Here is a 17,900-nt window from a genome sequence, read left to right as displayed (position 1 = left end):
ATGTTATTATGGATAGGTTCAGCAAAATGTGTATTTTAATACCTTGTAATAAGCAGATTACAGCTGAACAAACAATGAAGTTGTTCTTTCAGCATGTTTGGGTTCATTTTGGGTTACCCACTTCCATTGTATCTGACCGAGATTCCCGATTTGTTGGGAAGTTTTGGTCAAGTCTGTGGGAATTGATGGACACCAGATTGAAGAAGAGCATAGCATTTCATCCACAAATAGATGGCCAAACAGAGGTGGTCAACAGGACAATGATCTAGTTGCTCAGGGGCTATTGCAGCAAGCATCCCAAGCTTTGGGATGAACATTTGTGTTATGTGCAACATGCTTACAACCGTGCCAAGCACTCTTCTACATAGAGATCTCCTTTTGAGACTTGTTTTGGTTTTACACCAAAGTCTCCCTTGGATTTTGTCTTTAGTAAAGACATAGCAGTTGATGGACACAGTGATGTGGACAAAGCAACCAAGTTCATTGAACAAATCCAAGAAATTCACCAGGCAGTGCAAGAACAACTGGAGAGAAGCCAGGCCAAGTACAAGGCAAGGCATGACAAGCATCGAATTGAGCATAGCTTCCAAGTTGGTGATCAAGTCTGGCTGTACATCAGCAAAGACAGAATGCAAGGTGAAGGTAAGAAGCTGAAGCCAATAAGGTATGGGCCTTTCAAGATACTTGAGAAAATTGGTGAAAACGTTTTTCGCCTTGATTTGCCAGCTTACATGCACATCTATTCAGTAGTTAATGCAGAAAACTTGAGACTGTTTGAACCTTCATTGATTGAAGATCCCGAAGAGCAAAGTCAATTGCCTTCTATTGATGATCTGTTGCCTGAATATCTCAATGAGTTGCAAGAAGATACAGTTTTGGACAGGAAGGTGAGAACTACGCACAGGGGGGATGTTGAGTACCTTAGAATTGGAATCAAAGGTTCAAAACCAAGCAGTGCATGATAGATAGAAATTGGACAAGTGAGGAAGCTGTATCCTCACTTGATCGATGCTTAAAAACCAACTTTTGGTGGTCCAAAATCTTTTTCAGTGGGAAGATGTGATCCAAAATGGATCCAAAACACCCTCTAACTCTTCAAAATAAAAAACTATCGCATAAGGAAAAACCTTACAAAAGGCAAAAAACACTATCGGGAGAGAAAAACATGGAAGAAGCCAAAAACAGAGTTATCGAAGGCTTGGACAGCGATGCACAGGAGCCGTTGGATCTGGCCGATCAATGGTCCAGATCCGATCGACATATTGCAATCGGTGAAGGCAGGTGGAGGTTATCGGAGGCTATCATATGACTGTTGCGACAGCGATCGGCGCGAGCCAACAAGGACCATCGATTAAGCGGGCAAATCGACGGCCCAAGTTAACTCGCAATATCGCGTTGGCACAATACAAAGGAGCGCTTACCAACGGCCTAAGACTTTGCGATATGCGATTGCGACATGTCGCATCGCAAAATCGCATTGGAGCAATACGAAGGAGCGGCGCTGATACATGCCACCGTGATAGCCGGACCCGACGGGATTATAGATGAAACTTAATATATTTTGAGTTCTGGAAAACTGGTTTTTCTATGTATTTCGCATTTTCGTTAAATAAATGAAATACAAAGGGAATGCGCCCGATGCGATGAATCCGGACCCGAAAGGGTTTATAAATGCAAATGTATATTATTTGAAGTCCGCCATAAAGCCATTCGACGGTATTTTCAGTGTTTTAATGTATTTTTACAAATACAAAGGAAACCACGACACAGGGGCATTGCGACTTGCAATAGCGATTACAGGCGGACCCGATAGGAATATAGGGCGGAATTAATGATTTTTGAAGTCCGATAAACGACAAATTGGCGGATTTTCCCGTGTTTTAGAGGATTTCTCTATGTAAACAGAGAACGACTGTTTTAGTGATTTCTAAAGCGCCGATGGTCCCTTCTGTTGCAGAACAGGTGGCCACCATCCCTGAAGACGTTTAGCAATGATTGGTTAACGCTCAGAGGGGATCTGAGCGGATAGAGGCTGGAAGCCGGAGAACCCCAAAGAGGAAACGAACAGACAGTGCTGATTGGATTAAAAGCCACAGAATGACAGAGACAGAGGGAGTAGTGCCGAGACAGAGAGAAAACAGAGACAGAGAGTGAGAGAAAGAGTCTGTGTACTCAGAGAGGCTTGAGGGATTCAAGCAAAACTCTTGTTGTTTTGTATCTGTTGTGTTGAGACTCAATTTGAGCTCACACTTTGTAAAACTTTGCTCTTGAAGACATAATAGAGAGGTCACCACTGAAGGCTGGACCAGGAGACGTAGCCCAAGAGTTTTGGGTGAAATCCATATTAAACTTGTTGTGTTTATGTGTGTTTGTCTATTATGTTTCTTTGACTGCTCATTATCTATATTATTCGCAATCTTATCGATCCTGTGCACTAAGTAGTATAGGCAAATCCATGAACATGAGTCTGTAATACCTTAAAAGTTAAAAGTAATCTAATATCTTCATTTTTAGATCAAGTGAGAAAATATCTCACACTATCACTGGAGATCCGACATTGATCTGGGCTTTGGATGAGCTACCCTACACTATCTCTACATGGGCTCACGCAGTCATTACGTTATAGCTCAAGGGACTGCGTCACCTCCTCCTTCTGACCTTCTGTTCACTAGAAACTCGACCCTCTATCCCTCCGGACTCACACCCCAGCTTTTGGCACTGGATCTCGACTACTCCTTAGTAAAATTGCGGATGGCCTTTGAAGCACTGCGCTGCCTCACTGTGTTGCCTCTCTGGACCTCTCGATGCCTTCTCTGCCTTGCACTTACCGAGACTGGAAAAATATCCTCCGGTCCACTATCCCTGCCCCTCACTGCAAGAAGATCACTCAATCTCTCTCCAGCAACTCAACGTTGCTACTCTTGAGAATTCGATCTCTAGATCTTAATATCTCGGTGTGTTCTCCAAGTGCCCATCAAGCTCCTTCTTATAATCTCTCGTTGGAGCACCAATGACCAAGATTAAAACGTTATCAAAGGATAAGATTAATTGGGAGTTGATCCTCGTCTTTATCTAGAAGATTCACACCAAATTTAATTAATACCCTTTAATTAATCACATTTCCTTAGTTTAGACTTAGGAGTACATTAAAAATGATCAATTATTTTAATTAACCCATCTCTAGGTGAAATTTTCCCAAACGAATTCTGGGTTTTGGAGAATACATGCATTGTAGCCTCTCCACAAAGTTTCTTGGCTAGAACACATCCGATGCTACAAAAATCAACAAAAGGTACTTGGGTTACAAGCCAACCCATTAGCTAACATCAAAATAGGCCTAATTTTCCCATACGTGTGAGTTGTAGCTTCCTTTATTGCTGACGTCATGCCTAATTATAGGCTCCAAAGGCCATGCCAAAGTGTAGTGAGGTGTCCAAATGTGTGTAAATGCTTGGCAAGTCCAAAATTTGAGGGTTGGCACTCAAATTCTCGTTAATATCTCTCGTGGGGTTCTAATATCTAGTTGGGTACCATAAAGTGGTCTCCATCTCTCAAACCGGGCGCCCTTCACTCCAGTATTAGGGCTTCCTCTGGTGCAACAATCCCTCCCTAGTCTTTGAGTGTGCGACCATCCTCATTTGGGCTCTGAATTAGCTCCTGCCCATTAAGTGATGTCAAGGCCAGCCTAGGGGCATGCTGGGTTTAGTGATGTCACCCTGAAGAATCCTCAAATTTGGGTCAAAGTCAACCAATGTGTTGGGTGCTGGAGGTGCTCTTGGATGTGTCATCTAAAAGTGCTACTAGAAGGCTCCAAACTCTCAATTCTCACTTGTTTTGGCCAATGTACTTCTATGGAGGGCTTGGATATCTATGGAGTTGGTGCCCAATACTGGGCTACTAAACCACCTGACAAGAACAACATGTATTCTAGCAAAAACAACCAATCATCAGGAACTAAGATCAATAATGCATCTAAGTGAACCAAACTTGGATGTTAAGGGCAATTTAATACTTAAATGAAAGGTTCCTTTCCAAAATCAAGACCAAGATCTCGCAAATGTGTTTTCTCCCTAGGTAGGGGTGGCTAAAATTCAACCTTATTAGGTGCTTCCAACCCCTAAGGGGAAGTAATAGTTCTCTGGTCCACCCTTCAATTGATTAGTGTTAGTGAATGATAACGTGTTAATTGAGGGGAGAGTGCTTCATGGCCAAGTGCCATGGTCAAAGGGTCTAGCTGATGGGGGTGTCCACATCCTGAGTGTATAAATGTGAGGAGGGAGCATTTGTAGATGCATGAGTTACCGACTCAACCTTGGTTTTTTTCACCCCTCTTGTGCACCTTTTATTTCTTCTTGATTATTCCTTGTATTACTACTTATATCTCAAGGGTTAGAGCTTACTTTATATGATGTAGAAGTTTTATTACCCCTTTAAGATGAGCCAATTTATCCCACATTAGGGTTTGGGACATGCACATGTTCCTTCTTTTGATGTAATGGAACACCATGTGCTCAGGAACTGTGTGATGGCCATATGAGGTAAGTAGAGCTCATGCTAGGCTTTTTCCCACATGCTAATTCTTATGTCCTGACCATCTTTTGCATTTTTAGTTTTCTTTCTTTGTTTTGTTGTGGTCATGATTTTCTCTTTCTTTTTCTTTTAGCTGCATCAACCTCCCAGGCAAAGTTTCCATACCCTACTCAAAGTATTTGAACATGTGAGTGCTAAATCCCCAAGATCCAAGGACGAGTTGTACCAAAGAATGGAGGTGAAATATGGAGCTTGTAATGTAAGATGGAAGGTGTTAATTATGATATATGGGCAGAGCCGCAGATGGAACAATGCTATCTCAATCATGGCTTTCCAAGTAGTGCCCCTCCTATAAACCATAGGTCTTAAGAGAGGTCCCACTATACGAGGATCAAAGATTAACTCTCTTGGTAAGGTGGGAGAACAAGATTATGGTCAAAGTCTATCAATCTTCCAAATCACCCCATCATACATATTAAATGCCCCAAAACAAACAAGTATAAGCACCCAATTGCAAAATGATCAAAGTACATTTTGAATATTAGCCCACCTTCATCCAAGTGTAAATGCTAGATGGTGAGAGGCACATAGCTGATGCAAATGTCCGAGGCACATGGCATATCATTGTGTAATGGTGGTTGGCAGGGGCTGCTGACTAGTTGGTTGCTCAGCTGGCTGTCAAATGTAAGAGAAAAAATTCCTCCTATGGGGTTACCCACTTTGGTGGATAACAGGTTCCACTCCGCTGACATGATAATTGCCACAACCTGGGCATCCCCGAGTCAAATCCAAGACTCCATGCAAGCATCCAAACAACCCAATGTTATAGACTGGGCTCAATGCCCTCCTTTGGAACACCATACACTACTACTCCAATGCAGGTTGTTCTCCCATCAAGCACCTTCCTCCATGTGGCTAGCATGTAGAATGCCACCAAACTACCTTACGATCTCCAATGCTTGAATGAAAAATGTTAATCAAGCAGCCATATGAGGACTAGCAACCAATGAGTAAACCACCTCCAATGTGCAAGTCTATCACAGATGAATCAAGGGCTAACCATACACCATGTACTCCACATTTCTTGAAGAACCCTCAATAATGGTTTAAAGTTTAAACACTTTTGGAGTAACCCTGAAAGATAACAGCCATGGCTCATCATCATTTGATATATTATGCTCATTGCTGCTGTGTTACTATGTAGAAGGGTGTGTAGTGATGATTTACATTCTTAGGTTGTTTCTTTGCTATGGTGCCTATTGTTTTTAGGAAAAAACTTTGAGCACAACTATTTACAAGTCTTTTCCATAACTGTGCTAGGTGGGATAAGGGATCAGGTCAAAACATTTAATAGCAGAACAGTTTTGCCACATTCCGATATGAATTTTGTAATGTAAAATATACAAAATGTTTCTAGATAACCGCTCAAAGAAGTTATTATGATTAAATCTCAGTTGTAGATATCAATTAGTTATGCTTTCTGGAAGGTTCTAATTTGGAAAACAAGAAGAAAAGAGTTGAGACTTCTTTAGCATTGGTTTTGCACGTAGTTGATTTAAGGCTCCTTTTTGAGTTGGAATTAAAGCTACGAGGGGTTGAGCCTGTGAGTATTATTTACATATATTTGGAGACATGGAATTGTGGGTGTGTTTACTTTCTGTGCATTTGCAGAAATTAACTAGTAACACCTTTTTCAAATTCCATTGTCTGACAAAGTCCTAAATGTAATCTGAAGCTTCATCTTTTAGGTACCTTAATTGAACTCTTCCTATCATTGGCATGTGATAGAGTTTTTTTAATGAATCAAGCTTTCATTTCTAATTTCATCTAGGGATTTTAAATTTCATGAAGTTTAGTAACCATACATTTGAACTTGCAACTGAAGCCTGAAGGTCCCCAATATATATTGACAAGTGAGAAGTGATATTTTTAGATAATATTGGTTTGGCATTTACTGACACTTATGATGGCTTATTGGTCTGTCAGAACAAGTTGAGACAATACCACAGACGAAAACAGAAACACAAACAAGTGCAGGTACTATATCTGCATCTCTTGTTAGACAGCTAAGGGAGGAAACGGGAGCAGGCATGATGGATTGCAAGAAAGCTCTTGCAGAAACAGGTGGTGAACTTGAAAAAGCACGTGAATTCCTCAGGAAGAAAGGATTAGCAAGTGCAGAAAAGAAGGCTAGCCGAATTGCAGCTGAAGGGAGAATAGGCTCCTATATCCATGATAGTCGTATTGGTGTACTGATTGAAGTAAATTGTGAAACAGATTTTGTTTCTAGAGGTGATATTTTCAGGGAACTAGTTGAAGACCTAGCAATGCAAATTGCTGCCAGTCCACAAGTTCAATATCTATCTGTGGAGGATGTTCCAGAAAATGTTGTGAGCAAGGAAAGGGATATTGAACTGCAGAAGGAGGATCTGCTAAATAAGCCAGAAAATATTAGGGCGAAGATTGTTGATGGTCGCATTGGAAAGATACTTGGGGAGTTGGCCCTTCTAGAACAACCTTATATTAAAAATGACAAGCTTATTGTGAAAGATTGGGTTAAGCAAAGCATAGCAACTTTGGGGGAGAACATTCAGGTAAGAAGATTTGTTCGGTACAATCTTGGGGAAGGTTTGGAAAAGAAAAGCCAAGACTTTGCAGCAGAGGTTGCTGCACAAACTGCAGCAAAGTCTCCATCCTCAGTGCCAACAGAAAAATCCGGTGCTGGATCCGAATCACCTATGACAGTAGGAGAGATCACATCTGCTGGAGAAAAGTAAGCTTCTTCCTGCGAAGCTTTCAGTGTCATATAAGAAGCAATAATTTGCAGTATGTTTGCATTTAATGTAATGTTCATTTTCACTTATCAAGCTTCACTAGAAAATAGACGTTTGTGTGTACATAGGTGAATGGCTATTCTTGCAAAAGTACATTCATGAACTGTATAAAATTTGCACACCAAAGCCTAACACAAGCATTCATTCAAGTTTAAAAGTGGGCCATTTATAATCTAGAAGGCACCATAAATAGAGGTTCTTTAGTTGAAGAGGTCCTTTGAATTATAATGCACTAGAAGTTGTGATGTTCTCTCAGTATCCTAGGACAATGTTCAGAAGATTGAGACTTGAGAGTAGAGAAGAAGAGATCCTTTTTCTCAAATAACCAGATTGGATCTGTTTTTTGGTTGTAGATTGTTAAGTCTCTTTTCCTATCCATTGAGGCCCTTCTGTAGTCTTGTAGGACTTGTTTTCCACAATATGATGATCCCTACTTGGAGGGCCTGCAAATTGGTGCTAAAACAGTCAATTAAAATCATGTTTAAGTCATTTTATAAAATCTATTCCAAAGTAAAAATTCAGTGCTTGCTTGAAAAATACTTTGTCTATTTAATTCCTCAGTTAACTAATGATCTTCAAGTTGGGCTATTTCATTTGGATCTCTTTTCAGCATGGACTTTGTCAATGACTAATTATTTTTATTGAGACGATAAAATCCTGTATTCAAACTCTCTCATAAAATATGTTGTCCAAGTTTAGATATCCTTTGTTGCATACAATTTCCATTTCTGTTTTATGTTGGTTGTTGTGGGGTATTGATCAAGGGCAAAAGCTTTTGGCTCCTTAATTGACATTGAAGAAACTGTGCTTGTATTTGCAAGACGTTTTGTGTTTGGGTAAAGACTCAAAATGAGATATCTATTATAATTTTCCTGAGCACTATTTCCACCTTCCAATTAGGTTTCTTAAATCTTGATTCACACTGTTGGGCAATGGCTTAACTTTGATTGGAAACTGCGGGATAACCTCCATATCGGATTTATTTGTCCTTGAGATGTTCTCTATCTAGACATTTTTGAAAATTGTGCACATAAGAAATATATTTGAATTTGGAGAAGCTTCCATAGTTTCATTTTGGGAAAATTCCGTGTTAATGGTGATGGTCACTATCAGCTCACCAACCCTCTTCTCACAAGCTGGCTCTCCTCCGGCTCAAGGGGGGCTTCCCAAGGTTAAGATTGCTTGGATTTAAGGCAATGATTTGCAAGGTGATATGAAGATTAAATCTAGCAAAATGGTTTTGGTAAAATTTAGGGTATGAAAGTTGATGGGAGGACGGAAGACTAGTGTCTTTTCATTTGGCATATGGGGCCTATTGAGAAACCAAGTGCATGGAGTTTAATACTTGATTCCTCTTCTCGGTAATTACTTGTGAATGTTAAATCTTTTCTTATTACTTCTTATGTGTTCTTCATCAAACAATTATACAAATGTTCAGTCTTTCAAGAAAACCAAAGAGACGAGACACAAAAATTAGGCTCCAAGCCAGGGCAAAACCCCACTAGGGGGAAACCCAACAATCCTTCTCTTATAGAATCAGATCAAAATTATATATCCAAGACCAAGACCCAAAACTGCCACCAAAATTCCAAGTCCATCCCTTCCCCAAGTCACCTCCAAAGTGGTCAACTACCTGAAATTTCGGCCCCTAAAATCTCGGGCATGCAGCAGCACAGAAAAATTTGCAGAATTCTGTCCTTATCAGAAATTCGGTCAACAAAAGGAATATTCTTCTTGTCTTTAGCTTGTCTCTCTCTCCTTAGATTTCTGCTCCTTGTTCTCCTTCACATGGTTTAGATGTACTTCTTGTTGTGTGATTGGATGATCTCCCAAATGAGTCGAACTGACTCTTATATATAGCTGTCCAAGAGGGTCGAATAGGTGGCTCGTAGAGGACTGGGCCGACTTGTACATTTGGTGGACTTACGACTCAAAGAAAAATTCAAATTTCATTTTCTTACAAATGTCCAAATGGGACATTACTCAAATACATTTTCTTTTTAACTCTTAATATTTTTTTTTTTTGACTCTTTTGACTCTCTAAGCATGAAGAATATGCTTTGACCAAAATAAAATAATATAATAATATAATAAATACATCAATAATAAATTTATTTTATGTTATGACGACTGACTCTAGTTACATTTTCATCACTCCCTCTTAACTAGGGAGGTATTCATAATGACTCAACAAGATAATCTCAAGTTGAAATATTCATATAAGAAAGGATCCAGATTGATAAGCATCAATGATGATTTACATCATCATAACCAACATTGTCAAAATACCAAGGCCTTGACAAGTACACTCTCTCTCCATTAAATTAGAGCACAATGCTGGGAGGCATAAATTTGAACACCACCGCCTCTCAAGGCACATACCCCACTTGGGTGTTCCCAAGGTATGACCTCACATGACCATTTCCTAATCCCAAGGAAAAGTACGTCCTCTGAACCATTCTTTACCAAGTCCATGTATCCAACTTAGGATGTTAATCCTAGTCAACCACAATACATGACTCAAGAATGTATGTCCCTGATGCTTATCCAATCCACCATTCTCCCTACCAGTGTTCATGCACTAGGCTTACGACTGTTAGTCTTGGCCATAGTACGTGACACATGGAGAACACGGTGTCCATCCTCACTCCCTCTCAACCAGGGAGGAGATCCTCACTCCCTCTCAATTATGGAGGAGATATCTACAAGCTCAAGCTTGTGTCAAAAGTACTCATACTTCCCTTATATCGGGTACCTATTCTTTTGTGGAGATTTGTTGTAGCTTCTCGGCTCCTATCTGCATCGTACTCTTGAATCATAAAGCACTTCGACCTTCCTGGTTCTTTGATAATCTTCATGCAACTTTGATCAATATCATAATCGAATCCAACATGTTATCAAGTAGTCCAACACACACCTTATGGAGCCAAACTTCTTTATAGCTGATTTTACAAGCCTTCACATCTTCTTCCTTCGCATTGCAACAAAATTCTTGCTTCATATTCTTCCAGAAAGCCATACTAGATCCCAATCATCATTAGTATCTCTCAGTGTTGCAGGAAACAACCCCCCCCAGATCAAAAGCCCGAAACGCGATCCACCCTCCGAAATGTGTTTTGGAAATAACAAAATGCAGATCGGGCTAAAAAAAACTGCTCCTGCCATTTTGGAACCATACGGCTCGATCCGCGCTTTAGAAATTTCCAAAACACGTTTCGTACGATGGATCGACCCTATGATCTGTGGCGGTTCCAGGTTGGATCCATTCGGATCCCAACCTCTTCGTCGGACAACTGGCCGTTTCCGCCGTGTGGGCCACAAAATGGCGTTTTTTTTTTTCACTTTATTTTGTTGGGGGTCGTTCCAACTTGGGTTAGGATGAGGAGTGAAGGGATTAAAAGGCCCTTTCATCTCCCATTTGCTCACTTTTATTTTATGAGAGCTTGGAGAAGAGAGGAGAAGAGGAGAGAGGAGAAAGAGATGAGAGGTTGGAGGAGTGAAGGAGGAGCTAGGAGAAGGAGGAGGAGCTTAGAGGAGTAAAGAAGGGCTTCCATCTACAAGAGCTAAAGAAGTAAGTGCAAACCCCAAACTCCCTCATTTTTTTGTCATTTTTTTTTGTATTTTTCTCCTCCCTCTCCTACTCTTTCCCATTCTTTCTACTTGCTCATTTAATTGCTGGTTGTCCACCACCTATATCCATATTCCAAGACGGTGTTATTTTGGCTTCTATGTATCATTCCACTTTTGGTTTTAATGATGTTGAGGGGGAGTAGGAATAGAAGGGAAGAAGAACAAGAGGATAGTGGTCCCCATATGAGTGACCCAATGTATGATGAGGAAGGGTTTGAAGAGGAAGGGGATGAACTTGAAGGGAACACTGAAACACTAGAGGGGAAAGCTCCGTTAACACCCTTGTGGAACTATGTGACCAAACTTGAAGGGGGAAAGGGTGGTTGAAGCTACAAATTTTTGTGTCCTCATGGTTGTCATGGAGGAAAACCATTGAGTGGTTCATATACCTGTGTGAAGAGGCATCTTTGTGGGGTGATGGACAATGATGATAAAAAGGGTGTTGTGGGGATACGAATTTGCCCAAACATTCAGCTAGACATGTTAGGATATTTCGACACATAGGAAATAGTTAAGTATAACTTGGTCTAGTATAGAGTTAGGTAAAGTGTGTTTCTTTACTATGTACATTTTGTAACTTACAATCCGACGGTCACGATATGTAGTGATCCGACGGTTCATTCTCTCCTCGGTATTATTGACACTTGATCCGTGGCTTAACACCCGATTGGTCCATGATCTCTATTTAAAGAGCATGGAGGGTCATTTGTAGGTTAACCGTTCATGAGAGAAGCTTATGTAAATTTTCATTCTTTTATTAATAAATTGCCTGAAGTGGCCGCGTTGGCTCAGGTCGTGGACTGTTTCCCTCTTTGAGGGTTTTAACCACATCAAAAGTACTGGTGTATTGATCTGTGATTTGTTTGTGAGCAGTGTCCTTTCGTGTTCTGTCTGAGGAACTTACCCTGTAAATTCCTACATGGTATCAGAGCTATTTGAGGGCTGCGTCCGTTGGTGATCCAAATCTGAAGCCGGTAGAACTGCATCCGACTACGGTTTCCCAGATCTACTGTTTCTGACTGCTTTCGGGCTGAGAGGACTGCTCTGTTGTGTTGGGAGCATCTGTTTTAGTGAGGAACCCCTTTCGTTTCACGCGAAAAGGTTTCCGGTAGCCCTAGCTGCGTCATTTTTAAGATCTAGAGGTATACAATGTTTATTTGCAGTTTACAGTTATTTTCTCTCTGTTTATTTCGGTTTCGGTTTATTTAGCATTTTTTATTACCAGATCTATACCTTTCATTTCTGCGTATGCTCTTTGCCCCGCGACTCTGTGCAATCTGGGCAAATTAGAAACAGAAAGGAAGGATTTTTCTCATGCGTATGCTCTTTTCCGCTGCGCCTTAGTGTGATCTCGGAAAATCAGAAACATTGAGGAAAATATTTAGTTTCCGGCTAAAGCTAACTTCGAGCCGCAAGGTTCGTCTTTTTTTTGTATGTCCGTGTTGGGTTTTGTGATTTTTGTTTTGTAGGGAAAAAGAGCTTTCTCAAAGCAAGCACGCAACCCAAAGCATCAACCCTCCCCTCTCTCTCTCTCCCTCTTTCAAACTTTTTGTATAGCTCACTTGGTCCAAAGCTAATTTATGAGAGTAGAGGTCTTGAGTTCAAGTCTCCTTTTTGTGGGGGCGGATTTTTCATTTCCGCACATTCCCGCACTTCGTCGACGACTTCATCAAATTTTCTTCAAAAAGCCATAACTTCTTCATCTAGAAGCCGTTTTCAGAACCGTTTTTTTTGAAACAGCCTAATTTTTCGAGATCTTTCCATTGCAACACTTAGTTTCAACATCTATAGCTTCAGTTTCTGTTAAAATGGAAAGTCCATGCCAAGTTATTCTTGACAACACCAACTACTTCCAATGGTGGTCTTACATTGTGGATTTACTTAGAAGTAAAGGTCTCTACAGAATAGCCACAGGCCAAGAAACCAAACCGAAAGATGAAGATAAGGCAACTAAATGAGAAAATAGGCAAGATCAAGCACGTGGGTTGATAGGGATGTCTATTTCTCCAGATCTTAGATTCCATATTGCAAAACTTGATACTCCTGATGAAGCATTGAAACAAATTACTAAAGTCTTTGGAATAAAAAATGAACTTAGAGCCCATCAACTTGAAAATGAGTTGCTTACATTGGACCCCAATAATTTTTCTTGCATTGAAGATTTTTTGTCCAAGTTCATGACCCTTAGACTTCTCTTGGAAGGTGTTAAGGTTAAGAAAGAAGATAATAACCTTATCTATTCCATTCTTACTAAGTTGGGACCAGCCTACTCTGTGTTTGTTTCCACCTTCCATTCTACAAGAGAAGCCTTCATTTCTCAAGGACAAGACTACAAGTCCCCTTCCTTTGATTCTTTAATAAGAGAACAAGAAAAACTCTTACACCTTGGTCTTCTTAATCTTGGAAACTCTTCTAAGAAAGCGTTAGCCACCCAGCAGCAACCAAATCCAAAGAATCCTAAGAAGTTGTATCCTAAAAAGAATGGTCCTAAACCAAACAAGGGTCCTAAGCAATTTCAGCCTCAAAATGAAAAATCATTTCAACAAAATGATAAGACAAATAAAAACAAAGGGAAGAAGACTGATAGACATTGCAACTTTTGTAATCGAGATGGCCACTTAGAATCCAAATGCTTTAAGAAGATGGAAGCCTTGGAAGCAGCAATGAAGAAGCATAACATCCATTTGGAGCACTCTTCAACTTCAACTTCATCTTTAGGAATGGCACTTTCTGCATGTGGTTGTCAAGCATCTCGGTCTGGCTATGCACTAAATGTATCTTCTTCTTCTCATTCTCATGAGTGGCTCATTGATTCTAGAGCTTCTTATCACATGGCCAAAAACAAAGCCATGTTTTCTTATTTAAATGATTGTAACACCAAAAATATATATGTTGGTGATGATAGATCTCTTAGTGTTGTAGGGGCTGGAATTGTTCATCTAGACAATGGTCAGTTTAATGATGTATTATGTGTTCCAACCTTATCCTGCAACCTTCTATCTGTATATCAGATAACTCATTCAGGTGAAGGTAAAATCATTGAATTTTTACCTCACGATGTTGTAATTAAGGACCTAAGAGATCCTAGACAGATTTTAGCTACTGGCATTGCTGATGATTCTACAAGGTTGTATAAGTTTCACAACTTTGGGTCATCAAATTTTCCGTCAGTATTTGTTGCTCATAATGATGAAGTGAGCAAACTTTGGCATGAGCGATTTGGTCACTTAAACTATTGCTCTCTTCAGAATCTATGTAAAGAAAATATGGTGACATGTCTTCCAATGGTATCTTGCAGAGATGGTGTTTGTTCCGGATGTGTACTCGAAAAACATCATCGGGACAGTTTTGAAAAACGTGCCTCTTGGCACACCTCAGCCCCTTTACAGCTCGTGCATAGTGATTTATGTGGTCCACTTCTAGTTGTTTCATTCTCTGGCTACAAGTGTTTCTTAACTTTCATTGATGATTTCTCCAGACGCACTTGGGTATACTTCTTAAAACTCAAGAGTGAAGTATTTAACATGTTCTTGGCCTTTAAGGCCTTTGTTGAAAAACAATCTGGACATCAAATTCTTAAGCTAAGATCTGATAATGGCGGAGAATACGTTAACAACAAATTCATCAACTTTTGCACTGAGAATGGAATTCAAATGCAACATACTGTTCCATATACTCCACAACAAAATGGTGTAGCTGAAAGGAAGAATTGCACCTTAAAGGAAATGGCTAATTGTATGCTTCAATCTAAAGGACTTAGTCTTAATTATTGGGCAGAAGCAATTAACTGTGCAAATTACATAATAAATCGCACTCCTACTAAGGTTTTAAAGAATATCACTCCAGAAGAAGCATGGAGCTCAATTAAACCAGATGTCAGTCACTTTCGTGTTTTTGGAAGTGAAGCATGGGCCCATATTCCAGATGAGAAACACAAAGCTTTAGAACCTAAGAGTGAAAAATGTATTTTTGTTGGATATTCTGAAGATGTCAAAGGATATAGACTTATTCCACTTAAGTCCAAAAATGTTATCATTAGAAGAGATGTAAAGTTTGCTGAAAATATATCGGCCTGAGAGCCTAGTTCGGCGGATGTGCCACCTCTCCCTATCTCTTCTACTTTTGAAAATATTTCTTCTTCAGATGATGAAAGTGAGGATGAAAATCCTCCCCCACCTTCTTAGGATCCTCCTTCAGCTCCTCAGCTTCCAAAATGGGTCTGTGCTACTCGGGATGCAGCAGGTGATCTTGCTGGTGATCCTACAGATCAACGACGTACACGTTCTCAGTTTGATAGAGCCTCTTCTTTACTGGCTCAAGCTTCAGTGAATTATGATCCTGACACCTTTGCAGAAGCTTCAGGCCATCCAGATTGGGACGCAGCTATGAATGAAGAATATCATTCATTATTGGCAAATGATACATGGGATCTTGTTCCTCTACCAAAGGGACAAAAACTTGTTAGATGCAAATGGGTTTACAGAACCAAGTATGGACCAGATGGGAAAGTTGATAAACATAAAGCTTGTCTTGTTGCTAAGGGTTTTTCACAAGTTGAAGGCATTGACTACACTGAAACCTTCTCCCTTGTTGCCAAAATGAACTCTATCCGCCTTGTTCTTTCCCTTGCTGCCTCTTTCAAATGGGAAGTCCATCATATGGATGTTAAATCCGCCTTCTTGCATGGGGACTTGCATGAAGAAATCTATATGGAACAACCTATTGGCTTTATACAAACAGATTCCAGCCTTGTATGTCGACTTAAGAAATCCCTTTATGGTCTCAAGCAAGCTCCTCGAGCTTGGTATGCCAAAATGGATAACTTTCTTTTAGAAAATGGCTTTTCTAGGTGTCATTCTGACAATACTGTCTACACCAAGAAAGTGGGCAAGTCTCTTATCATTCTTGTTCTTTATGTTGATGATCTTATCCTGACTGGTAGTGATCCCAACCTTATAAACCATGTGAAGTCTAGCCTTAAAAGGAAGTTTGAAATGACAGACTTGGGACATTTACATTATTTTCTTGGTCTTCAAGTCTTGCAATGCAAGGAAGGTATTTCCCTTTCCCAGTCCAAGTATGCCTGTGATATTCTACGCCATTTTCACATGGAAGACTGTAAGCCAGCCCCTTCTCCCTTTCAGTCTGGAGTCAAACTTTCAGTCACTTGTACTTATCCTGAAGTTGATGCTACCTTATACCGTCAACTTGTAGGAAAACTTTTGTATCTAACCCATACTCGTCCTGACCTTTCCTTTGCTGTTGGCCTTGTTGCTCGGTTTATGCAAAACCCACGTGAAAGTCATTGGAAAGCAGCTAAAAGAATACTTCGTTATGTTCGAGGTACAGTTCAGTTTAGGATTCATTACAGTGCCGAAGCATCTCCTCTATTGGTTGGTTTCACTGATTACGATTGGGTTGGTGACTCTGATGATCGGAAGTCTACTGCAGGATATGTGTTCACTCTTGGTTCAGGACCTATTACATGGGCTTGCAAGAAACAAGGTGCCATTTCTCTTTCTTCAGCAGAAGCAGAGTATCGTGGTGCCGTAGAAGCTAGTAAGGAAGCCTTGTGGCTTCGTCAGATCCTGTCAGAGTTTGGCTTTCAGCAGCAGCATCCGACTACACTTTGGTGTGATAATCAAAGTGCCATTCAACTATGCAAAGATCCAGTCCAACATCAGCGCAGCAAACACACTGAACTGCACATGCACTTCATCAGAAAGCTCATCCACGACCATGTTCTTGAAGTGCAATATTGTTCAATAGATGATCAAGTTGCAGACATCTTTACAAAGGCTCTCACAGAGGCGAAGTTCACTAAACTTCGATTTATGGTTGGAGTTCAAGAAGTTGTCACTAAGGGGGGATAGGCTCTAGTGCCTCCTTCCTTCTCCTATTGTGTCATATTTGTAAATCCTTCAATCCTATCCCAAGTTGTTCTTAAGGGGGGATGTTAGGATATTCCGACACATAGGAAATAGTTAAGTATAACTTGGTCTAGTATAGAGTTAGGTAAAGTGTGTTTCTTTATTATGTACATTTTGTAACTTACAATCCGATGGTCACGATATGTAGTGATTCAACGGTTCATTCTCTCCTCGGTATTATCGACACTTGATCCGTGGCTTAACATCCGATTGGTCCATGATCTCTATTTAAAGAGCATGGAGGGTCATTTGTAGGTTAACCGTTCATGAGAGAAGCTTATGTAAATTTTCATTCTTTTATTAATAAATTGCCTGAAGTGGCCGTGTTGGCTCAGGCCGTGGACTGTTTCCCTCTTTGAGGGTTTTAACCACATCAAAAGTACTGGTGTATTGATCTGTGATCTGTTTGTGAGCGGTGTCCTTTGGTGTTCTGTCTGAGGAACTTACCCTGTAAATTCCTACAGAACAAAGAAGAAAATACATCCAAATAGAGGAGGTTGCACAACAAAAAAGAAAGAAACAAAAAACTCAGTCTGAATCAAGTGCAACCTCTAGATTTGGTAGCTCATCTCCTCATGGTACTTCTGCAAGCTCTGGAGGTAAAAGAACAATAGGGGATTTCCTGAATGTTGCTGGGAGGGATGATGTGGATGGAAAGATAGTCTGATTTCTTTGTGCTTGCGATGTACCATTCAATGTGCTTCGCTCTCCCTATTGGCATGAAATGGTAAAGGCCATCAATGAAGCCCCAAAAGGATACAAGTCCCCCAACTATGAGAAAGCTAGAACAATGTTATTAGAAAGAGAAAAAGCAAAGGTTCAAAGAGCTTTGACACGTTTTACAAATGAGTGGGTAGATTGTGGGGTATCCATTGTATCAGATGGGTGGACAAATATTAGAAACCAACATTTGATAAATGTTCTTGGTGTTTCTGCTAGTGGTGCAATATTTATTACATGTCATGACTCCTCCTCC

At 40.3% G+C, this 17,900-nt stretch overlaps 1 protein-coding gene across 2 annotated transcripts in view; it reads left to right on the top strand.

Moving 5' to 3' along the window:
* LOC149260350 (polyprotein of EF-Ts, chloroplastic-like) overlaps positions 1-17,900 on the top strand; it is a 230,752-nt gene that overhangs the window by 182,182 nt on the left and 30,670 nt on the right. For both annotated transcript variants that reach the window (XM_089420355.1, XM_089420364.1), the window contains exon 4: positions 6,517-7,303. In XM_089420355.1, the coding sequence (XP_089276481.1) occupies positions 6,517-7,303 (787 nt within the window). The remainder of the gene's footprint in view (positions 1-6,516; positions 7,304-17,900) is intronic.

Source organism: Pinus tabuliformis, chromosome 6 (genome assembly GCF_031772625.1).
Source record: "Pinus tabuliformis cultivar Carrire ecotype Pingquan chromosome 6, CPIR1, whole genome shotgun sequence".
Lineage (NCBI taxonomy): Eukaryota > Viridiplantae > Streptophyta > Pinopsida > Pinales > Pinaceae > Pinus > Pinus tabuliformis.
Note: the sequence above shows the minus strand (reverse complement) of the source record. Positions and strands in the feature narration are given on the sequence as shown.